The sequence below is a fragment of the Notothenia rossii genome (assembly GCF_949606895.1).
Source record: "Notothenia rossii genome assembly, chromosome: 4".
Classification (NCBI taxonomy): domain Eukaryota; kingdom Metazoa; phylum Chordata; class Actinopteri; order Perciformes; family Nototheniidae; genus Notothenia; species Notothenia rossii.
In genome coordinates, this window is record NC_136902.1 from 44,790,596 (window position 1) to 44,816,115 (window position 25,520).

At 39.7% G+C, this 25,520-nt stretch overlaps 3 protein-coding genes across 6 annotated transcripts; 1 reads left to right on the plus strand and 2 right to left on the minus strand.

The window, feature by feature from the left end:
* The first annotated feature begins 2,576 nt into the window (after window positions 1–2,576).
* On the plus strand, window positions 2,577–24,429 carry LOC307035931 (uncharacterized protein). Of its 3 annotated transcripts, none has more exons than XM_079675800.1 (6): window positions 2,577–3,866; window positions 4,644–4,815; window positions 7,530–7,799; window positions 8,411–8,475; window positions 8,765–8,808; window positions 22,878–23,891. In XM_079675800.1, the coding sequence occupies exons 1-6, from the start codon at window positions 3,654–3,656 to the stop codon at window positions 22,894–22,896; spliced, it is 783 nt and encodes a 260-aa protein (XP_079531926.1). In that variant the 5' UTR covers window positions 2,577–3,653; the 3' UTR covers window positions 22,897–23,891. The 3 variants fall into 3 exon arrangements, with proteins under 3 accessions (XP_079531926.1, XP_079531927.1, XP_079531925.1); XM_079675801.1 differs by lacking the exon at window positions 22,878–23,891 and adding an exon at window positions 18,581–18,625; XM_079675799.1 differs by lacking the exon at window positions 22,878–23,891 and adding an exon at window positions 24,302–24,429 and having other exon boundaries at window positions 2,583–3,866.
* On the minus strand, window positions 16,229–24,447 carry LOC307035930 (uncharacterized protein). Of its 2 annotated transcripts, XM_079675797.1 has the most exons (13): window positions 24,312–24,445; window positions 24,059–24,207; window positions 23,801–23,894; window positions 23,596–23,705; window positions 23,208–23,333; window positions 22,980–23,094; window positions 22,804–22,866; window positions 22,451–22,505; window positions 22,135–22,226; window positions 21,778–21,895; window positions 18,010–18,180; window positions 17,687–17,836; window positions 16,229–17,323 (listed from the first exon to the last, which is right to left on the minus strand). In XM_079675797.1, exons 2-13 carry the CDS (start codon window positions 24,160–24,162, stop codon window positions 17,013–17,015), a joined length of 1,509 nt encoding a protein of 502 aa, XP_079531923.1. In that variant the 5' UTR covers window positions 24,163–24,207; window positions 24,312–24,445; the 3' UTR covers window positions 16,229–17,012. The 2 variants fall into 2 exon arrangements, with proteins under 2 accessions (XP_079531923.1, XP_079531924.1); XM_079675798.1 differs by lacking the exon at window positions 24,059–24,207 and having other exon boundaries at window positions 24,312–24,447.
* LOC307035929 (general transcription factor II-I repeat domain-containing protein 2B-like) lies at window positions 18,964–21,148 on the minus strand (the record flags this gene model as incomplete). The annotated part of the gene is made up of 2 exons (XM_079675796.1): window positions 18,964–19,079; window positions 19,207–21,148. The coding sequence occupies one exon, from the start codon at window positions 21,146–21,148 to the stop codon at window positions 19,211–19,213; it is 1,938 nt and encodes a 645-aa protein (XP_079531922.1). The 3' UTR covers window positions 18,964–19,079; window positions 19,207–19,210.
* Window positions 24,448–25,520: the final 1,073 nt, after the last annotated feature.

Consider the following 25,520-nt stretch of genomic DNA (forward strand, 5'->3'; position numbering starts at 1 on the left):
TGTGGAGCACAGCACTTCTGATTCGTGTGGATGACTGACACTAAAGAAGAAAAAAAGAAAGAAAAAAAAAAGAAGAAAAAAAGAATCGAGGCTGACTTTGCGATTTGATAATCGCATCATTTCAAATCGCGATTTCGATTTAAAATTGATTAATCGTTCAGCCCTATAGTCTGCCGTGGTTTCGTTCCATTTCAAAGTGCTTGACGCTCAGCGTAACCTTGGTGCACTGCCACTCCAACATCCAATAAACATGCAAAAACAAATCGCTAAATAAAAAGATATAACACTGGCATGTAATTTACGTTAGAATAAATAGAATGGTTTTGAATAATAGATGAGAGTAAAATCTACGTCACTTTACAGCCCCGCCCACTTTTGAGGAAACCAAAGCTGTAATTTGAAAGGCGATCAAGCCTGAAGGCACAGAGATCTTCTGTTACTGTCCTTTCTTCTTAGAGGAAGTACAGAAACACGTAACTCTGGATTTGTTTTGATGTTTGAGGTGCAATAAACGACACAGCAGCTTTTTGGCATGTTAAAACTATTATGTTCTGCCTCGCTCATGAGAGTAACAGCTGGAGAAATTACAGCCTCGCCTACTGATTTTAATTTAACCATATATCCAGCCCGATTCTCGATTTCAAATGTGTGCTCTAAAATGATATTTATAAATGACTATTATCATTATTATAAGCAAGACAATAAATTGCAAAGATATGTAGAAAATAAACATATTGAAGATACGTTCATAACTAACGTAACGTGGGAGAACATAAGTTTCCAACTAAACGTAATTGAGAATGCAGTTTAGTTCTGTAGGAACGTAATTTTTAGGAGACAGGGTTGCGCGGCAGGTAGCATTCGCTCGCGATCTCAAGTCGTCTACAACATACGTTTAGGGAGCTTAATAGAAGCCTATGGACATCCCGGAAAGTTGAAAATGTACGCTAAGGGCCGCCCCCCTTGCGTTGGAAAAAGCCGACTCAGGGGACCTTGACATAACGTCAATATAGGCCGACCTCGGAGTGAGGATGTGTTGCATGAGTGCACACAATTGAACCACACTGCAGAAACTAGCCAATTGTGTGTTTACTGTGGCACTAAATGGGGTTGTGCTATCCATGTCATAAATAAATAGTTTGTTTATTGGACTGGGCCTGGGTAGCAGAGGGGAAGGAACAACTGTTTTTACATTTTCCTCCTCCACAGCCAACAGAAGGTAATATAGGAGGTAGTTGTGCAATGAATTGTACAGAATATTAACCGATGGATCTTAGTCCATGTTGGCAACATGCAAAGCTGAACAACTGGATGGATGTGATGTAGAGTGTGAATGGGCTGAAGGAGGGGAAGGTGGATGGGGGAAGGAGGTAGAATCTATCTGACAGAGAAATATCCGTGGACAGCAGCAGACAAAAAAACATCTTGAACATCTGATAATGTCTGACCTGATTGGATCATAGAGATCATGGCAAACTGTGATTGGTGTAACTGAAGGAGTGCATCCCTCAGTCAGCTGATTGAGAAATAATAGGAAAAGGGGCGGGGGGAGAGAGGTAAAATAAATAAATAAAGAAAACAAACTGCAACTGCATTTCCTTCTTTCAAATAACATTTGAAAGGATTCAAGATCAAAACCTATTGTCAGATGCACAATAGCTACAGAATAGTTGAATTTATTAACTTAAGTCCCAGACATCCAACATGCAGTATACTTAAGAAATAAAAAAGAAAAAATAATTCAAAAATAAATAGAAATAAAATAGTGCATGAGAATTTTTTCAAAGACACAATAGTGAATGTAAAATAAGATAAACTGTACAGAATCAAGTTCTGCACAAAATTAATAATATGTTAATAAATATGTAGACTGTCTATATAAATAAGTAAAGACAACTCAAGAGTTTAGCAGTCTGATAGCCTGTGGGATAAAACCAACCTGATCTCACCAGAATGCATGACTCCTCCACGACTCCTCAACACCAAATTGCGTGGTGGAGTCACGGAATCTTTTATATTTGCGTGTCGGCACCACGCAAACAACCCCAATGTAAAGTGAATGAGGCTCGTTTGTCGTGGTGCACACACGCATTATTACAACGTCCTGAGCTTTTTATTCTATAAAACGTTTTAAAAATCTACTTTATAGCTTGTAGTAACTCACGGGAGGCTTCTTTTATTTTATTTGTATTCATAATAATTTTTATTTTTCGTCAGAATGTATTATGGTGCATTATTTACCAATGTTTGTTCTCAAAAAACGGTGCATTTTTATTAAATTAGTTATTTTTTAAGGAAGGCCAGAGCTTCAGCTGTGTCAACTAGATTGTTCCCTTTAGTTTACGTTATTTAAAAGACAATTACATTCATATTTGATCATTAATAGTAATAATAATCCTTTTTTTCATAACAACGATAAACCAGAAGAAGATGCCGTCGTTACCACGGCAACGTTATGTCGCGCTTGACGGCAGTGACGTAGCCACGTGACGTTGCCCACGATCACGTCACGTTCATTCATTTAATCTCACAATGGACTACAGTAAGTATCTAAATTCAAGGGGAGTTTATTTCTTTAAAACACGAAATGATATTACTTTTATTTATTCCAATGTAGCACAGTCTCTATAGCGTTTCATTCCTGGATATTATGTTGATTTTTGTAGTGTGTTTAGCTTTTACAATAGGCTACGCGCAAGCTAGCGGCCACGTTCAGCTAGCCTCCGGGTTTCCGGTCAAAGTTTGTAGCTGGATAGCATTTATAGTTTATACAGCTGGATAGCATTTATAGTTTATACAGCTAAATTACATTAGCTGTCCCCGGCACAGTTGGATAGTGGAGGTGCCTGTTAGAAAAATATGTTTAAATGCTTGTATTTGCCCATGTGTTGTAAAGACAGCTTTCAACACAGAGTTGTAATAGTGGAATCGGAGATGGAGTGGAACAGAAATGTGGACCTGGAGTTTTTCCAGAGGATTTGACTGGCCAGTGGGGACATTGGGATTGTTACATTGTACATTTAAAATATATAGTAGAAGATATAAGATATATAAATTATACTAAATTATTATTGCATAATAGAGTAATGCACAGATTAATTATTATTGCATTCTCTTCATTTTGTGTATTGTTTGTATATTGTGTCTGTATTGTTTGTATGCCATGTCCCTCATAATATAAGAATATGCACAGTATAAATTATACTAAATTATTATTGCATAATAGAGTAATGCACAGATGTTACTGTTATTCTAAATAATCCTGATCATGTTTTTATTTTTCCTGTTTTACAGCTTCTTTACAACTCTATATCACCAACACACACACACACACACACACACACACACACACACACACACACACACACACACACACACACACACACACACACACACACACACACACACACACACACACACACACACACACACACACACACACACACACACACACACACACACACACACACACACACACACACACACACACACACACATATAAAACCAACGGCACTTTTAAGAGCCACTCTCTCTCTCACTGTCTCTCTTTCTATCATTCTCTCACTTTCTCTTTCAATCACTCTCTCACCTTCTCTTTTTCAATCACTCTCTCTCACTTTCTCTTTTAATCACTCACTCTCTCACTCCTATAAATGGCTGGAGGGTCCCAAAAAAAGACCTGCCCAAGCTGTAGGCAAAGTATTTATTGTGGTAATAAAATCTGCCCAGTATGTAACCATACACAGCCCAAAAATTTGAGACTGAAAAAGAAAATAGAACAATTCCAAAGCCAGCAGCAGCAGTGGTTGTCATCAATGACAAAAAAACGAATCAAGTCCCACGTTATTGATGACGCCGCCATTCTGGTATGTAGTTTACAGAATTAACTCATTCACCAAAAGTGTGAAAAGTAGTTTTATTACTTTGTCAGAGGATTATAAATTAACTGGTATTGCTTCACATCCACAGTATTAATTGTATCATTAAAGGTAGGGTATGTAAGTTTGAGAAACCAGCTCGGGTGCGCTAGGATTTGAAAATACACAGCCGTAAAAAATCTGCCACTTCCTTACCGAGCTCCTCCTCCAACACACACGAACGCGCACATGACCAATGAGGGCACGAGATAAGTTTGTGCACAGATGGAAGGCTGACATGCACGTAGTCCGTCCAGTTATACAGCCGGGCCGGCTAAAATAATTAGTCGTGCTCTTTACAGTACTACGGCTTCCACAGATGAATTTTTTTTATGGATTTTTTGTCAAAACACTTTGGATATTTATAGCTATCGGGATGTTAAGAGCATTCCATGGAATATAACAAAAAGTGTATCTCGAGCCGGTTTCTCAAGCTTACATAACCTACCTTTAATGAGAATATAATTCATGATTAATGATTTTCAAACAGAGTTAACTATTATGTGTAGGAAGTTTAGGAAATGTCTCATAAGTTAAAAATCCCAAAGGTATTCAACAAAACATTATGAACAAATCATTGTTTTTATTATGATGCCAGGATATTAGTGTAGATGATTTATTTTGATGCTACTTCAGGGCAAGCTTGCAGATAAAATCAACAAATGTAAACAACAGTTTTGTGTATTTATCTAATTGATCTCTACCTCTCAACAATTACTTTCCCAGATGGAAAAGTTACATGCCCTTGGCTTGGAGCCCCTGCTGCTGTTGGCGTATCCCCCTAGCAAGAGGGTGGCATCTAAAACAAAGGTGTTGATGCCCAGGCATGCCCAGCTGACCACATACGCCAAGACATGCCTCGAAAATGTGGAGGTCATCTACAATCTGATGGTTGCAGGTGAGATTGCATTTATTTAATAACCATCTGCACGAGTCACTCATGCATATATTGACTATCTGTTATACAATGTGTGGTGTTGATTTGTCCTGTTTATTTCAAAGCAACAAAGAGAGTAATTTTAAAGAGCTGGGGTCTCATTTATAACTGTTGTGTATGCACAAAACAGGGCTTGAAAGAGGTGTATGCCACTTCCCATGCAAAAGTTGTAATCTATATATTTTTTTTAATTGACAGAAGATTATGGTGACAGGGGAAATTGTCTATGCATATTGTGAGGTGGTGAATTGAAGCCAGATTGTATAAATACATGTTATAAGCATCATTATACATATAACCTCTCACATATTTAATTTCAGTTAATATCACACGTTTCTTAAAGATCCTACATTCAAACCATCAGTGTTATTTGTGCATATACTTGTGAGCCATAACTAATTCCATAAGCATCTTTCAATTGTAAAAGAAGTAAGCCAACTCAAATCTCAAATCAATTTCCACTTAGTATTTCATCAGCACTGTCTCGCCATCACATTCCCCACCATCGGAGCGCAGAGGAGATGGTCGAAACAGTATAGTACTGACACTCGTGGTCAGTTGTGGAGCGCACCACAGCTGATGAAAAAAATCCAAGATAACATGAAATAGCAGTAAACAATAGCAGAACAGATGCAAGTACCAGACTGTGTCTCCAATGCGTTCTGTGGTGCACAAAGAGCGCACTGAAGACACTCCGGCCCCCACACACGTCTTCTCAAGTGACCTCACCCAGCACATCTTTCCCACCCACACATATGGATAGCAAAGTCTAGAAATAAAGCCAGTGACAGCTCTCGCACAATCTCACATATGAGTACTAATTATATTGCAGGCCAAAACTTAAATAAATACATTTTATTCACTTATCAAACTTCCATTTTCCAATGATAACCCAGTGTGGGGGATACCATTGACTTTTGCAAATATTGAAGCGATCAGTTTGATTGCTGTAAACATTTATAAATATTTATAAACATACTCAATCAATTTGACTTTTTTTTACAGTTTAGGTAGATTAGGGTTGCCTTTTTTTGCATGTTTTGCACATTGGCCTAATTTCATATTTTATAATGTATGTGTGTGTATTCCATGTTCCTGTTTTCAAACATTCAATATTCAAAGGTGTTATTGTCATATACACAGCTACAGCGTAGTTGTTGCCAATGACAATCTTAACTCCCAGGCTCCTCCAACAATGCAGCATACAAACAGTACAAGAAGAAATAAAATAGTGCAAGAAGAAACTAGTCCAAGAACGTAGGTACAAAACTAACATGCAGGAATAAGTCAAATATATACATCTAAAATAGAATAAGATGAAACAGAAAGTAAAATGAAATACTAATATGGGGAGTAGGGATGTGCATCTCCATCACTGAGGCCGATGCGATGCGCATCTCGATACGTTGCCAACGATACGATACATTAACGATACATTTGAAACACCAGGCGATGCGATACGATACGATTCACCCCTGTTGTGATGCAGTTCGATACGATTTGATTCAACATTATGCGATACGGGGCGATACGATGCGATTCAACACGATGCAAAATAATGATACTTCATTATGGTACGACAGAGGATTTTTGTTTTATTCCTTATATTAAGCAAATCATACTTTAACAAAAAAGTGCTTTACATATTTGGTTCTCTCTACTAGCACTGCACATCCCATCATGCTGTTTCTTTTTTACCTTTTTGACCTTAAAAAACTCTCCAGAGTACAATTCTATAACACCTCACAGTTAAACAATTTAAGGATGCATTGCCCATGATTAACAATGTGCAAATAACAACTACCATAGAGCAATGCCCATACAGCTGCCAGCCTGATGTGCTTAACACTCATAGGCCAACTCACCAGTGAGCAGAAAGCAGTGGTTTCTATAGGAACAATAAAGAATACAAATAACCTTTCACAAACAGCTCTATCATAACTGCTTACAGTAAGGAAGACATTTAAACTATTATTGGCAGTCACAGGGTGCTGTAAACTAAACACCACTCTCTGACAGAACACCTCACTGAGTGATTTAACTCATATGTCTAACTTTCAGGTTTCTCTTTTCAGCCGCAGCCAAGTCGCCTCTTTATGTGCGTCGCTAAATTCCTCGTACTACTAAAGCGGCACGGCATCGTTTACAATTTGCGAGCGATTTTTCAAGTTGACCGTCTTTCTTGAAAAATCCGAAGTGTTGTCAAACGTTTGATTTGTAGGTATTTTTCGGTACGCTGTGTTTCTCTTTCTCTTCGACTTCCATTTGTGTTGATAACTGAGACTCTCGGCCTCCATAGTGCGAAGCAATGATCAGAGATCGTCTCTACTGAGTGCTGACAGGATGAGGGGATATTATATGAATGAATAGTTTTTTTACCGATGCAAAGACGCTACAATCGATGCATCGCGAGTTCAACCCAAACTGTAGCCGATGTGCAGTCTTTCAACCGGTGCACTCGCATTTTGAACGTTTATGCCGGTGCACCGATGCGAATTGGTGAATCTTAACATCCCTAATGGGGAGGCAGGAATGAAATGGTTGTATAAACAGATGTGGATATGTATAAATATATATGAACAGATAACTAACCAATGCAACATTTTGGTATTATACATAATAAATAAATAAATATGTGGGCTTTTAAACAGATTTGTACTGCAAACCCTTTGTAGGTTGGACAACACTCAACCCAGATCAAGAAGAGACCCCTGACACACCAACACCACCCCAAGACCCACCCAACCCAACCGATAGCTATATCTTACATTTGGTGCCATGTGATCAGCAACCAGGGGAAACAGCAGACCCACCACCACACCAGGCTCCCATCACCCACCCACCACCACACCAGGCTCCCATCACCCACCCACCATCACACCAGGAACCATCACACCAAATCCCACCAATGCGGCAGCAACGTAAAAGAACCATCAAAATGAAAGGTATGTTTAGCTTGTATTCTACTCATTTAGATGCCACATAAGCATCAGTAAGTTAATGTTGCGATTTTTGTAAACGTTCCAAACATTGATTTATTAAAGGCCGGACTCATATTAGCCTTCAAATGTTATGCATGGATGCTATATTAATGTTTAGCACACATGCACATTTTGGAGTTAAAACAAAGACACAACAGAGTAACCTGTATGTATGTTGTCTGATAAGCTGAAGTCACATTCATTAAAACCTTTCTATACTTTATAATTTAATAGAAAGCTTGCACATCATTGCTTAATGTAAAATAGTGCTACAGAGCGCAAGTCCCAGTGTAATGAATATAAGACTAAAACATATCCACTCAGTAGCAAGCAATGTAAGATGTAATCAGTCCATTAGCAGACACAGCAACATCCCGAAGGAATGGCAGAGAAGCTAAGATTTTGAATAAAAGCATGTGTAGACTCTTAAACTTCTGTGATTTCTCAGTAGGAAACACTAAATGTGCTTATGTCACACAGTGGAAATGTTTGTGCATTCTGAGTTGAGCCCTATACAAAACGTACTTTACCTGTTCTGCACATTTGTGCAAATAATGTATTCCATACAATTACAGATTGCTCTCACAACCAACTCGAGGTGTTCCCTGTCCGCGAAATACTAAGGACAAGGAACCGAAAGGTAGGAAAATGATTACCTGGATGACAGTGTTTGCTGTTGGATAACTTTTCTGAATTTGTATAGCAATTACTTTATCTTACCTTGAAGGAATGCTGTTGTCCAATTCACAATATTAAGCTATTTGTGTAAACATCCTGTAAATCCCTGTAGTTGGTCAGATGTCTTTTTTCATTACTATTTTTTTTAATTTATGCAAACTATTCTAACAATACATATATTATAAGTACTTGTGAAAGTTCAACGTTCAAATAATATACAGATGTACAATGTCTTTGTCTGCCTGCCATAGAGGGGGACGGAGCACCTTTACCAGTGGGAGCCCTGCACCATTTGGTATGTTAATTTGCTTTTATACAATTAAATCTATGTGTGCTGTTAACATTTGTGGTAATTGTTGGCACGCCATTATCTTAGGTGGCATTTGTTAAAGAAAAATGCAAAAAGTTCTGCTGTCTGTAGCACCAGCTATACACAAGTTCATTAATCTACAGATAGTGAAAATTAACAACAGTGACAATCAAGTGGTGAAACCGTAAACTACAACAAAGGGTAATATATCAGTACCCTATTATTGGGCAGATCAAATTGTAACGTAACAAACGCATCTATCAAATGCTATTTGATCCCTTATTTTGGAATACAATGTGTCTGTTGGAGTAGTTATTATTCACTTGAAATGTTCTGCTGTAAGGCTCTAAGGATGCAATGATTTTACATTTTGATGTTATGATAATAGTCTGAGGAAACATCACCTTTGTCAGGGTTTTACAATTATTACACTAAGGATGGATGAATGTGTACTTATAATTAGAGGTTTTATAGGATCTTTCCACAACATTTTGGCATTTTCAGCTGCTGTGCCTATTTACCTTTATTAACCCGATTAACCAGTTTTCCATATTTGTCAATGAGCAACAGTTGCTGTAAGGAACCTTAACGTACCATAATGTAGTTGTTTAGAGAGTGAGAACAAAAACACTCAGTGTAGCTGAACTGTTAAAAGTGACATTGGTTAAAGTTGGGGTAGGTAAGTTTGAGAAACCGGCTTGAGATACACTTTTTTTATATTCCATGGAATGCTCTTAACATCCCGATAGCAATGAATATCTTAAGTGCTTTGACAAAAAATCTATACAGAAATATCCTCTGTGGAAGGCGTAGTACTGTAAAAAGCACGACCAATCATCTGAGCCGGCCCGGCTAAAATAAAATAACCTCTTCATCCCATCTCCTCATCAAATCCAGATCTTCAGCATCATCACCAGTGTCTAGACCCCGGGGGGTTCTCTATACAGTATGCTCACGGCTGCATTTCCCCCTTTAGATATACCATTTCAGGATCGGGGTCTAATCGCCAAAGACTTAACATTTATCTTATGGCATATGTCAATAAATGTTCTTTAAACAAAATGAAATCTCTCCTGATTGAAATACACAGAAGCAGCACACAAGGGTTCCTTGAGATGATAGTACATGATTGAAAACATTAATAACAGAATGCTTAATGCACAAAACATCAAGAAATAAGTAGCCAATGCTTCAATCCTTTGAGAATACACTGTTTGTGGTCTATTTTAATTTAATAATAGATTACATTTATAAAGCGCTTTTCCTGGTGCTCAAAGCGCTTATAAGCAAGTAAAACAAAATAACAACAAAAGTAGAAAGTGCTAAGCTAGGTGGAATAAAGGCAAGGGGTTAGTTGATTAGGAGTTGAAGGCAAGAGTGAAAAGGTGAGTTTTGAGGGAATGTGTGTAATCGGATCTATGGGAGTCCGGCTGTTTCCGCACGGACATTTTAGTTAGCCGGACTCCCTGTTTCCTGTGAAATCCGGAAAAGTTTTTAATTAAAAATAAAACAATACTTTATTCCGAGTTTGCTTTCTTTTCTCTTTGGAGGTCATGACATAACGGCAATATAATACACGGTTCGGCTGCATTAAATATTACACATCTGCCCTAGTTCTGTATTTATAGAGCCCTGAGGAGAAGGCTTCTGGACAAACAGGAAGAACTGCCCCCAAAACTGAAAACGTGACGTGAATCATACATATGTCAGCAATTAAACAACATCTTAGATTTCTTTTCACGCAATACGTCTCCTTTCAGTATCAACTAGGGTTGCCACCTTTCAGAAATAGAAATAAGGAACACCCCTCACGCCGCGCGGGTGTCCGAAACTCCTGAAATGCATAGAAATATATCTATTTTTTATATGAACCAAAATGCTTTGATTTAAATAATTGACATGATTTCACATACCATAATAGCCTCTGGGCCCTGGGGTCATTTGGTGGTCAGTAAGGAAGGGGTAGTCAAGAAAGCATTTACTGTAGTCATACTTAGTTTAAAGTGCTTTATTAGCAATGAACTTGTAAACTTGTATGTTTAAATACATACTGTGCATAGGCTGAACTAGCCTGAACCTGAGAACAGCACCTAAATTAAATAAGCTACAATAGAATGTGCTTTAAGTGTAACATTTGAACCTGAGCATAGCCATAGTAAATTAAACAAAGCCTGCCTGCATAGGGCACGTTAACTGAAACAGAACAGCACCTAAATTAAATAAGCTACAATAGAATGTGCTTTAAGTGTAACATTTGGGAACAATTAAACTTAAGGCAGAAAACAATGAAATGAAACACACTTGTAAACTTGTTACGGGTGATTAGACTGACCTAGGCTGAACTTGAGCATATGCTAGTCTGTATTATATGCATATAAAGTGCTGTAACAGCTGTAACAAAGCCTGCCTGAGGACTCTTTTACGAATCATCTTAAAATGAAACACTTTTGTGAACCTGTTATGATTATCTGATTGAACAAAATGACAAATGAAAAGATTGATAACATCACTCCCTGAGCCAAGTCTGAACCTGGCCGCATACCCTCTGCTTCATAACTGGGAGCCACCAGTGGAGTCAAGATACGCCTAAAGAAAGTGCATAACATAAAACTAATAAACAGATAAAAAATAAAGTGCATAGCTTCCCTCAACTCCTTTATGTCCTTTTTTTTGTTAGAACAGGTTTAAACAGTCCCCTCTCTTCCTCACTTCTTCTTCCAGGAGTACTTCTTGTTACTTCTTGCAGCACTGAGCAGCTCCTTGTCTTTCAGAGCTGTGGTGTGGAACTCTGGACAGGTCTGCTCAAAGTTCAGAGTAATGAGGAGCTCACTCCTGATGAGCTCCACTGAGCACCTGCTCCTGCAGTCACTCCACTTGTTGGTCATTCTGGAGAAGATCCTTTCCACGTATCCAGTGGATGCTGGGATGCTCAGGATGTGTCTCATGATGGAGAGCATGTTGGGCACATCCACTTCTTTAAACACAGCCATCCACCTCGCAGCCACACCCTTGGACTTCCATGCATCAGAATATTCTTCTCTGAGCCTCCTCAGGATTGTATTGGCTGTGGTGCACTCATCGTAAAGCTCATTCATCTTCAATTTATTGATGAGGTTGAGTTTGGTAGCCACCTTCTCAATTTGATTCAAGGTCAGGTTGCCATGTTGGAGTAAGAGAGGCTGCAGTGAGAAGAACCAGTTCTCTTCGGAGAAGTCGAACCATTTCTCAACATATGAAATGGCTGTATTGAGGAATGCAGTGAATTCGGCCCTTGCCATGTGTGCGTCATGAGGGAGGAGGCGCTGCAGCTTTTGCCTTGTTAGGTACCCATAGAACTGGTCGTCTCGTCTCTGTATGAGCTTTTGCCTGAATTCATCCATGATGGAATACAACTCAACACAGGTGGTTCTATTGCTCTCCAGGCTCTTTACTACTTCCTCAAAGAGGGAGAGTATATTGTTGCAGAAAAGAAGGTAAATCTCCACAATGTCTTCATCTTCCACAGTTGAGTCTCTGTTGAGCTTTAACAAAGCTTGCACTTGCTTGGGACACTCGTCTCCTAGACTGATGAAGTACGACTTCAGTGCAGTCCAGGTCTGCATCAGCCGATGGATGGCTGGATTGAGGGAGAGCCACCTGGTTGTCACATGTCGTAGGATCTCTTGGAATTCAACGTCACAAAACTCACACAATTCTTTGAGTGACTCTCTTCTTTTTGCTGAAATGGAGAAGTGGCCATAGACCTTCAGCACAACATTCTCCACATCTACAGTAAGCTTGTCAAGGGGGTGCTTCACTGTGTTGTGCACTATGTGGGCATGGCAGTTTCCTCGCAGCAGATCGTTTTATTTTCTCTTCAGGTTGGTGAAAACAGAGTTGTGAATACCATAATTGACATTTGTGTTGTCAGCACTGAATGCAGTCACTTGATCCATTGACAAGCTAAATTTCTCAAGGGATTGTTCCAGGAGAGCTACAATCCCAGCAGCTGACTCATCTGGATTCTCTATGAAGTCCAGCATTTTGTTGGTGACACCAGACTCTGGAGTGAAGTACTGGACAGCAAGGGGAAACATCTTCCTGTTCCCTTTATTGGAAGCATCGGTCTGTATGGAGAATGGGAGGGGTGGTGATGTTAAGATCTTGAGAACATCACCCACTGCCTTCGGGGCCAGGACGTCTTTCACCAGTGCCTCTTGCTTTGTTCTCCCCAAAGTCATCTTCTTCACCATTTTGGAATCAGATAGAGTCTTTTGATTGAGCTTGTGTCCACAGTCAGCACTGTTGTAGCTGAGGTTATGTTTTACTGTGTGGTATACCTGTGTCACCTCAGCTGCAGTAATCTAGAGGGGGGAATGGGATGATGTCAGATTATTACTTTCATATTGTTGTCACTATTTATTTTATTTATCAATCAATCAATCAATCAATCGTATTTATTCACAGTAGGCCTATTTATTCACAGTATTTATTTGCTGTTAATCTATTAGCAATAATTTCAAATGAGCAGCATTAGCATAACAACATAAGAGTTCTGATTCTGAATCAGAGATGTTCTTTATGGTTACATTTCATTCTATATTGATAATATTAAATACACGTTTATTTAATAGACTTTAAAATCATATCGGTATGATATGGGACCAGGGGTGGGTAGAGTCTCTACCCACCCCTGGTCCCATATCATACCGAATCAATCTCAGGAGATGTTTCAGCTATGAAGAACTGTGACACTGGTGCTTGGCTCCTTTGTGTTCTGATATTTCTTGAGTGGAGATCCCCGGCTGCGTGCTGTTTGACATCAGACAGCCCACCGTGCGACACTGAAAATGTTCTGCGACATGCTTTGCAATTTGCCTTGTAGTCATCTTCAGGGACCCTATCAAGCCACTGGTTTGCCTCTTCCCATTCTCGTCTGTATTTCTGTTGTCGGTGTTTCCTCTTTTGAGGACGAGGTGGCGTATCTGAAGACATCTTGCATTTGTTTTTAAAAATCACGCCGCGACAGAGCGGCGTAATGACGTAACGTAGCGAGCGTAACGACGACAGGCAGCGCAAAGGGGCCGGGCCGGGCTGACAGGCAGACAGACAGGATTTGGCACAGAGGCAGAGCAGAGAGGAGAGTCCGCGGAAGGTCTTGCGCACCTCCCGCCAACATATTTTGCTGTTTTTAATATTTCCTGTCCTTTATTTTGTTCATTATTGTTAGTTCAGTGTTCACGTGTGTGTGTGACAGACGTGCATGGGACAGATTGTGAAAATACGGGACAAACTGCGTTCCGTATTGGTTCAATACGGAACGCAACATTTAATTCCCAATTACGTAACAAATACGTATTTCAAGGAACGGGTGGCAAGTCTAGTATCAACACTAATTCGGCTGACTTTTATATTTGATCCAATTGGTAGATAGGCGATATTTACACCATAACGGTGCACAGCTGATAGAAATCAAGCCTAGTGGTTGAAGCACGTTATTGAATTTTAATATTTTTATTATTAGATATTAATAGGAGAGACAGACAGACAAACTAATAAGTGAGAATGTGTTGGTTTGTTCCAATCAGAGGCACATTTAGCAAATATGGCAGTAGCCATCGATCATCATAAGATAAGATATACTTTATTGATCCCAAGTTGGAAATTTTTTCGTTACAGCAGCATGTGTAACAGTTGTAAATATGCAGTGGTGTTTATTTGTAAATCATTTAGTATAATCACACAAATGCTGTGTTTTATATTTAATAATTCCGTATTCTTTATTTATTGAATGTTCAATACCTGACAGTATAATACATATGTATAATATCAGTTAAAATAAGTGCTTAAACATAGCCAACAGCAGTTAACATTGCAGGAAAGCAATGTATCAATACTTTGTCAGGCTTAGATATTAATAGGAGACACAGACAGACAAACTAATGGTCTAAAGGCCTCTTTTGAATAAGAAAAAAGCTATCTGCTATACTACTATCATATATCAAAAGATTCAAAGGAACAGTTCAGTGCCCCACAACTTCATTGCAAACAGTTACAACCTTGACTTTACATCAGAAAGAACAAACATTAAAGAAGTGACTAACTGCATCAATTAGGGTTAAACGTGTATTCAGCTAAAACATATACATCGCTGCAGTTATTATCCAGTGGAAAGCCCTTACCTACTGGCCTAGTTGAATGAAAGTGGTTACTTTTTTTACTTTTTTGTGGCAGACAAAGCTATTATAGTAGGAACCTGCGACACAAGTTTTTCATCTCCGACCTTTTTCATCTCTGACCTTGTTAAACATTGAACATTCAATTAATGAGGAACAGAGAATTATTAAATATAAAACACAGAATTTGTGTGATTATACTAAATTATTTACAAATAAACACCACCGCATATTTAAAACTGTTACACATGCTGCTGTAACGAAAACATTTCAAACTTGGGATCAATAAAGTATATCTTATCTTAAGATGATCGATGGCTACTGCCATATTTGCTAAATGTGCCTCTGAACCTTGACAAGTGCATGTTTCAGGCTTATCAATTTACAACAGGAGGGGTCACAGACATAAGACCAGCTGTTAAATAAAGCTCTTCTGACCTTAGCTGTCATGTGGGTATATATGAATGATGCCCATTATGGACACAAGCAATTTTCACCCATGTATTAATTATATGTTTTAAATTTGAGTGTTTCCTATCCCCTAAACCTCCAGGGATGTACACAATTTAATACTGGCAACTTCTAATTATGGGAAATACGAAAACGTCTTATAAAACTACAATTCCCAGTAGTGACGTGCCATAGAACATGTTGCAAAACACACAATAGCCAGCATGTGTAGTTCTGGGGACGGGGTGGGGGAGGGGGGGTGGACCCGTCCGAGTCCAGTTTTGGATAGTCTGGCGTGGTTCCATCCCATTTCAAAGTGCTGTTTGACACTCGGCGTAACGGGCGTAACCCTCGGTGCATTCCAAAATCCAATCACAGCTTGAGGACTAATCACGGGGGTTGTCAAACATAGCGGAGAGAATACTTACTTCCGGGTGTAAAATTCTCTAAAGCAACTTCTATGAGCTGCTCCGACCCTCGGTCCTGACGGAGTCCAAATGTCCGACATTATACAATCAAACAAATAAATAAACACAAGGATAATTGTGTCTTATTGTTGAGTAAATAACACTGTGTGGTTTAGAAAATAATACAACATTTGAAGTACGAGTTGGGAGTGAGAATGTGTTGGTATTTACCCTGCATTATGCACATGTTACTAATAAAGGATTATGTTATTGTATGGACTCTATTTACAATGTATTCACATTAATAGTTCATAATCAACGAATGAAAAAATGCAGTGACAAGAAAACGACCATTGTATAGCATTTGTTTGAGTAATAAGAGGCAGTTAAATATAAAGGCAAGGCAATTTATTTTCATACACGTCAAGTCAAAGCGCTTTAAATAAACGGAAGTACAAAATATAAACACATTTTCACATTACTATGAACTCGGGCGAAACAAGTGCATAGTTTAATATCGTTCTCATATATAGTGTTTTATAATGTTACATTGCATTTAGCTGACGCTTTTATCCAAAGCGACTTACAATAAGTGCATTCGACCAGGAAGATACAAACTTGAAGAAAGCAGAATCATATAAGTACATCAGGTTTCATAGAGCCAAAACATTTAAAGTGCTACTCAACTGGCTTTAGGTAAGCCAGTCCTTTGTTAGTAATTCTTTGTGAGTAATTCTTTGTTAATAATTCTATCGCTCGAAGTGGAGTCTAAAGAGATGAGTTTTCAGTCTGCGCCGGAAGATGTGTAAGCTTTTTGCTGTCCTGATTTCAATGGGGAGCTCATTCCACCATTTTGGAGCCAGGATAGCAAACCCACGTGTTTTTGCTGATGGGAACTTGGGTCCCCCTCGCAGTGCGGGTGCAGCGAGTTGTTTGGCTGATGCAGAGCGGAGTGCACGTGCTGGGGTGTATGGTTTAACCATGTCCTGGATGTAGGAAGGGCCAGATCCCTTCACAGCATGGTACGCAAGTACCAGTGTCTTGAAGTGGATTCTAGCAGTTACTGGAAGCCAGTGAAGGGAGCGGAGGAGCGGCGTGGTGTGGGAATGTTTTGGAAGGTTGAAGACCAGACGAGCCGCTGCATTCTGTCTTTATTTTGTATGGCTTTAAGTGTGTTTTAAATGTGTTTTGTCATTATTATGGCGTGCACCAGCATGTGGACGTGACACGTCGCTTGTGAAAGAGCTCTCCAGTGCCTCTTTGTTGCTTGGCAGAAACCTTTACAGGTCTTCTTCCTCAGACTCAGGGCTAGTGTAGTCATTGTCATCTGACTCCTCAATGTCCTGCTGTAATTGAAGATCATGGCATTAGCGGCTACACCGCTGTACGCATGTACAGCCTGTTTGTGTTGGCTTTTGAGGAAGTGCCACCTCCGACTGAGGACACTCTTGAGCCCATGTGCAGCATCCTCTGTCAGGTCACCGAAATCTGTAGAGGAATAATCACACAGAAAAAGGGCTGAATGTAAACAAACCATGACAATTGCAAATCTCTTTGCATTGTACAATGCTGCATATGTAAAAATACTACAAAATAGGTAAATCCATCTTAAACTGAAGGATGTTACTATATATTGGGTGCCAAATGGGATATGTTGATTAATGTTTGATAGTGCTTAACAAATAGTCAATAGACATAAAATAATCGATTATGATCTTGATAATGAATAGTTTCAGTAATTTACTATTTTACTTCGGCCTGACACAGTGACAGATGTGTTCTACTTATGTAAGAAATGCAATGAGTTGAAGAGGTGATGAAAATATTCAAATGTTAAGATCTCAGACATACTGCTGGTTTTGATGCCCTCCAAAGTCTGTCCTCTGAGTGCTTCCACTTCTTGCACTTCCTTCAGAAGGAACATGATGCTCTGCTCCTCCTCCAAACGTCTGACCAGCATTACCTGGTCAAAGACAGACCTCTTCAACCTGAAGGTGTTGCCTTTAGGTTGAGGAAAGGAATGGAGTAGTGGACAAGGAATATTTATTCATATATTATATTATTACAGAATGATTTTCATTTCTGAGACACAAATCTTTGTAGCGATAGCATTGGTTCTTTCATATTTTGGTATAGACTAAAAAAACAACAAGCCAAACTAGCAATTATCCTACCATTCGCATGCCTCTCCCATGGTAGGATGTAGCCCTCTGTCAGACTGCAAGCCAACTCCTCGTCGATATGTTCTTCCTGCACTCCTGTGTTGTATTGCACAACTTTTTCGCGAAGCTTCTTCTTCAGCTCTCTCATTCTCTTCCTCTTCCTTTGCCTTGCCTGGTTGCCGTCTGCAAAGTGAAACGGACACAAAACTGTGTCATGGTGCCAGAATGTTTTTGTTGTTTTTGAAAGGTAATTTCAATAACTACGTTTGACAACAAAACATGCTGACGATACAGATCTTGCTTCCTGCGCAAAAGAGTGACGGTGATGTTCTCAATATCCACCCTCAGTCCTTCAGTACACCCTAGGGCAGGGGTCGGCAACCCAAAATGTTGAAAGAGCCATATTGGACCAAAAAAAAAAAAAAAAAACTGTCTGGAGCCGCAAAAAATTAAAAGCCTTATATAAGCCTTATAATGAAGGCAACACATGCTGTAAGTGGCTATATTAGCCTACTATCAAAATTATAAGTAGGCTACAAATACATAATGAGCATTCATGATTAAATGTTTATTTTCCCTGCAGCGCATCCTGGAGAGAATGACGCACCACGTGACTACTCTGCTGTACGATGGTGCTTTAAGTTGAACTTCCATTATAATATTAATGTATTATGTTTCGTTGCATTGATGAAATTATAGAAATACAATAAAGAAATCAGATTTTTTATGTCATTTTTATTTTAGGATTCGAAAAAACAACAACAAAATGTGCAACGTGCATAATAGGCCTCCTGTAATTTCAGACCTCCCCATGGAAATAAAATGCAGTCCTTTTCAATCCTCAATAATACAATACAATACAATCCTCTTCTCTTTTCCCCATTATCTGGGCAACAGACAGAGTGCAATAAAAAAGCAGCCTTTTGAAAAGGTAAAGTATATACAATTAAAATAATACAGTTTAAGTTCGATTTCTGTGCATTATCCTCTTCTCTTTAGTTTTCTGCAAATGTGCAAGGGTAAAATGCAGCAGCACCCTCTTCTCTTTTGACACGCACAATACAATGCAGCCATCCTCGGACCTGAGCAACAAAACACAATAATATCCCTGTGTCATTCCAAATATATACTGACAAAAATCAGAAATCACTTTATAAAAACAGCCACTTTGTTACTAAATATGTGCCTATGACAGGATTGTGTTCTTACCCGTTTAATGTGACTTCTGTTTTCGGACATCACTGGACAGCTTCTCAACATCGGGCATGTAAGATGTAACTTTAATCTTCACGCAGGACTGCAAGCTCTCATCTGTGAGGCGGGTGCGGTATTTGGATTTTATGTAGTTCATGTTTGAGAATATCTGCTCGCACAGGTATGTTGATCCAAAGATGGATAATACTCCAAATGCATATTTCTTCATGTTCCTATAACTGTCTGGAAGAGCATTCCATGTTTCAAACACAAGTTTCTCGGGTGTTGGGAGGCTTTCAATTTCGCTCCATTTGTGGCTTTGGGCAAGCTGGGCTTTCTGGCGAGTGACGTCTTCAAGCTCGGCTGTCAGACTTTTGAATTTGGACATCCATAAATCTTTGTCAGCTATATCAGCCATTTCCATTTCAAGGTCAGCTTGATTTACTCCTGGGAATGTGTGCAACAAGGACGGGTCAATCTCCAGGGGTGTGACAGGGAAAGATAGTGTCATTTTTTCCTTTCGGAACTCGCTAAATCTGCTCCCAAATGCAGTTTGCATATCAACGATCGCACCTTGTAGATCATCACCGTTGAGTGTGTGATCGTGATGGGCTTCTTTGAACTCTCTCAGAGAGGGGAAGTGAGAGAGCGTGCCTCGCTGTACATCTCTGGCGAATACAGTCAGCTTGCGCTCGAATGACAAAACAGCTTCCAGCATTTGCAGTGCAGTGTTTCCCCGGCCCTGGAGACTTTTATTCAGCATGTTTAGGTGACTTGTCATATCCACCATAAAGTGCAGTTTTTCCAGCCACTCGGTATCTTCCAGTTGCGGGTAGTTCAGGTTTTTGCTTTTCAGGAATGTTTTCACATGTTCTAAACAAGCAACAAAGCGACGCAAAACCTCACCCCTGGACAGCCACCGGACTTTGTTGTGTAGCAGGAGATCGGAATATTCGCTGTCAACTTCATCTAGAAATGCACGGAACTGACGGTGGTTTAATGCTTTTGCAATTATCTTGTTCACCATCTCGATGACAAGATTCATCACCTCCATACACTCCGGTGGGAATGTTTGTGCACACAGTGCTTCTTGGTGCAAGATGCAGTGCAATGCAAGCAGATTTCGATCCAACGCTTTCTGTAGTAAAGTCACAAACCCCTTTTGTGATCCTCTCATACTGGGTGCCCCATCTGTAGCCACTGAAATCAGGTGGTTGGTGTTTATTCCATTGTCATTTAAACACTTCAGCACAGCCTCACATATGTCCTCCCCGTGTGTTTGGCCTTTCAGTGGTATTAATTCGATCATTTCTTCTTGCGGCCCATCAGAGTTCACATACCTGCATAACAGCGCTGCCTGTTCAATATCGATCACATCACACGACTCATCACAGGCAATTGAGTATGCTGGAGCTGAATTAATGTCCTTGATTTGCTGATTGGTGATGTTGTCTGCCATTTTAATGGCCCTTTCCTTCACTGTCTTTGCGGAGAGAGGCATGTCTTTAATTTTCTGTATTATCTCGGTTTTGTTTTTGAAGTCTGAAAATAGGTGCTCTGATATTTTAATGAATGAATCCTTCATGTAGTCACCATCTGTGAACGGTTTTCCACGCTTTATTATCTCCCGGGTTGCAACAAAACTAGCAGCAGTAGTGGAGTTTGGAGATGCAATCCACTTCTTAAATCTATCTTTGCGCTCCTCTAATTTCTCCAGAAGTAATGCAATCGCACTTTTTCTCTCACTCCCAACTGGGTACTCGGCTGCAAATGTAGCATGCCTTCCATGGAAATGTCTTTCCATGTTACTCTTTTTGTTATTTGACAATTTCTCATTACAAAGCAAACATACAGGCAATCCTTCCGCATTGGCAATGAAAGCAAATGATTCGGTCCAAGAACTGTTGAATCCTCTGTTCTCCTCAGCTATCTTTCTCTTGTTCCCTTTGGGATCCATGGCCCATGACACACCCGCCGGTTTGTTAGCAACAGTTAGCACCTCGGAGTTACGCGGTTAAATTACGCGGTTAAAACACGCGCAACCTGAGGCGGAGTTCCCTCCCCCTACGCTGCTGTGATTGGTTGATGACCTGAGGCGGAGTTCCCTCCCCCTCGATGACGTGAGGCGGAGTCCCCTCCCACTCCTCCGTCGCGAATATCCAGTCTAGCCCTGACCCTGGCACTACGCCGAGCTGAAACGTGTGTCGCAGGCTATGACATAAATCTTCGTTGACAGAAATGTTAAATTAAATTAAATATTTATTATACACATTTTTACAGCATTGGATAATAAATTATATTAAAACAAAAAATATATTCACACCATCTTTTTCCATTTTCATATTTTTGAAAAAGCTCCAGGGAGCCACTAGGGCGGCGCTAAAGAGCCGCATGCGGCTCTAGAGCCGCGGGTTGCCGACCCCTGCTCTAGGGCGTAGACTCTCTCTAAATAGTTGCAAAAAAACAATTGGAGAAGAGATACAATCAGTGACAGTCTCAGTTTCAACATATGGCCAACTTATATTGTGTGTCTAAACTTACAGTAACTAACAGATGTATATCTGGAAAACCTGTGGTATGTCTTACCTGTGACTGCCCATTGCCTGACAAAATACACCCACTGCTGTATGGTCTCCTGATCAAGGTTGTGCTCCTTTTTGAAGTCGCTGAAGCTGGCAGCTTCCACCTTTGCCTTCTCTGTGATCTTTACAAAAAAAAGAAAATGTTAGCGAAAAGCACCATGCAACACCATAATGCAAAGAACACCAGTTTTCAGCACAAGACCTTCAGAAGAACAGTTGAAACATTCCATGACACCATCTGACTTGCAATAGGAAGTGTGGATAAGGGAGAACATAATGTATATAGCCATGAGGTTACATTGCAGACATCCTTCATAAATATGTAATGTCAGATGAGAAGACAATTGTAATTTGCCCTTACTTTGACATATCTGTGGGCTAAAATTTGATGAAGGTTGTCCCTCTTCCATCTGTTCCAACCCATGGCCTGTTGAGTGAGCACGTTCACTCTTCCTAAAAAAGAAACAAATATATCCACAAACAAAAAAGTAAGTATTCACATCAAAAAGGCAATACTGAGTGAGAAACCTGATAGACATGACTAAACCCAATCGTTGAAAGGTTGTTGAACTGGTAATTACAGTAAAGTAATACACCAATAATGTTTTTAAGGAGGGAACTCTCTGTAAAATACTTATCAGGGCTGCCTTATCACAGTGTGTAGTGTTAATACCAACCTGCTTTTGTCATGTATTTTGTGACCAGAGCTGCCCTGGAGAAAAAGCTGTTCACCTATGATGAATGTTACAATTAATGTTCGGTCACCATCACATAACAATATTACCTACACATCATAGATCTTGAACTGGATGGTTTAAGAGAAAACTTGTGTACTGACTTCCTACAATATGCATGCATTTAGTGTTGCTGAACATATGAGCTGCCTATCTTTCATTTGAACTCAGACATAAAGGATATGCTTTAAACTAATCAACAGGCTTGTCACTGAGATGACACATACATATTTGTACTGCTTTCTATTAAGACTTCTTGTATCCATACAGTTACAATAATGCCATTAATAACATACCTGCTCTACTTCCTCTCCCACTGTGTTTCGTGCTACGTCCTGACTTCTGCCACCCCATCTCACCTGCATCACAGCGCAAGTATTGTTATGTAGCATTTCTTTAGAAGTGTTTGATATCCAATAAGGCATGCCATGCACAACATTTAAAAATCCTTTGCATTAAAGATGTTATGTACCTCGCATTTTGCTGTATGGACTTTAGCATGCATCACGCTAAGAAATGGCCTCATTTCGGTCAACGGAAGAAGCGCTGGTAATCCCCCGGCTATTTTGTTAAGGTATGGCCAGTACCTAAGAAGCAGGAGCAGCATTTTGTGACAATATCAATATCATCTAAAATGACTGCTGAGGCATGGGCCATTTTAAACATTGTTGTGGATGTGCAATATGACAGTGAGGATTACCTGCATGTTACATCCATACAGAAGAAGTCAACATTTACCTTCTTGGACATCTCTTTTTGGAGAAACATTGGGTACGCGTATATTTCTCCACGGAAGTGGTTCAGTCCTCGTAAGAGAAACCCATGTCTGATTAATCAGAAGAAAATCTAGTTGTTAATAATAAACTGACACAGCAAGGCCTGGCTTAAGCACTCATCTCTGTCATCTAGGTGGCTATAACAACAAATATCACTTGGATGCTACAAATGATGGATCAATTCCGCTCCACAATCAAAAGTGTTTAATGCTTCCTATTCTTACAAAGAATTAGACTTTGATTGCTATTAAAACTGAAATAATGAGACCAGACTCAAGAACCAAACACATATACACACTTAAAAATACATACCTGCAAACTGCGAATTGAATGCCCTCCTCGTCTATCTGGGCACCAGACTTTTTTGATATCTCTCTGCCAGCGGTGAATTTGGCAGTACCACAGACGGCACTGTCATTTCCCTATAAAGCCGGTTTATTACACACAAGTTTTGACATGTATAAAAAAGAACACCACAGGTGTAAATGCAACTATCATAATAAGAAAAAAAACGTACACTTTTCATGCTGCCTCTGACAAGGTCAACAAATGTTGCGACTTCCTCGTCCTTGGCCAGGAACAAGCCCTCATAGATTGGCGACTCCTCAGTCCTGTCCATGATAAGTTAACATACAAGTCAATAATAAAAATCACAAAGCACTACATAACTATGATTTGTTTTAATGTCTGTTATGGCGACTCAAACACAACCCCAAGGGCTACTATTTGTATTAGCGGTGTGTTCTTTATCATTTTCATTAATACCTATACCTACCCTTTTGACTTGGAAAAGCGGTAATGCTTGTGGTTTCCATCACAGCAGACAGCCAACATGTCTGGAGAACATGCTGGACAAACAAAGTGATGGACCTGGCACATATCCTCTTGTTTGTACTAACAGAAGCAAAACTCGAAGAAGATTAGCTGAAATGTAATTGTTTTGAAAGCAATGCCAACAATTAATGATATGGTATACAGTAATATGATATTGTTTTTTGTATGTTTCTGTGTGATTCAGGCAGATTTACCCGTCCAGCTTGAACAGATCTGTGCTCCAACATTTTCAGAAATGCCTGCCTGGACATGGCTGGTGCTGTCACCTTCATGTGCTCGAATGAGGTGAACACATCATATTTGTAAAGCGTCTGGCAGCTGGTGCTAGCTGGCCAGTACCGATACAAAAGCAGGTCTTTAACCTCAGGAGTCCATTCTGCAGAGCAGGATGGACAGGATTTCCGAGGCAAGCAGACATTGTATCGTCCTGTGAACAAATGGACAAAGTAAAGGTATTTCGGTAATAAAACTGTGAGTTTGCCTTAACATGTTGTATTTTATACATAGATGTGCATATATGATATATTAGCTATTTGACATGGCATTTGGGTGTTGTCTGAAAATGACCAGGTGATAAAAATCTTTGCGTTGCACAAAGTGGTAAAATTATGCCGTACAATACTACTTGTACAAAAAGAAGGGCTTTCAGAACAACTTACCGTTGATGGTGACCACAGAAATATGCTTCCAAGGAGTAACTGTGACGTCATCAGAGCATTCACAGATTGACCTTGGAGTAGGAACAGGCAGTTGACATACTGCAATATAAAAAATATGTAAGGAAGGGTGTATTTACAGTTTTTCCTTAATTCTCCAGATTATCAAGATATTCAATAACATTTTGCATAATTTCCACATATCTTGCAGCCCTAGTCAAAACCAATCATACTTTTTTCCATCAGCTATGTACACTTCCCATTCACACTTAATTTTGGAAACTACACTATAATGGGACATTTTAATGTAATGTTAATCTTTACATACTTTGTTCACAAAACTGAGGCTGGCCATTTTCATCCAACACCACAGCAGTTGTAGGGGGAATGGGCTCCAGAAATCCATTGAACGCAGCCTCTCTGTCATGGAAGATATTCCTCTTGTGGGCCTCCATGTCACAGGTTGCACAGAGGAACTCCATGTCCAGTGGAACACAGTCCAGGCACCTAATAGCCGCTTCTTCTGCACAGCATCTGTGGCACTTCTGAATGGCTATTCTCTCAGCTGAGAGTTTTGCATTAAAAAGCATTGGCCTAGCCATTTTCATTCTCACATCTGTGAGAAGCTGCCTTTGTGCCCAGGCAGAAACCGTTCCGTCTGTTGCCCCCAGAACCTGGACTGCAGTTGAAGTATTATTTGAGTTATTTGAAGTATTAAAGTAACGTGTTATGGCAGGAAAGTTCAAT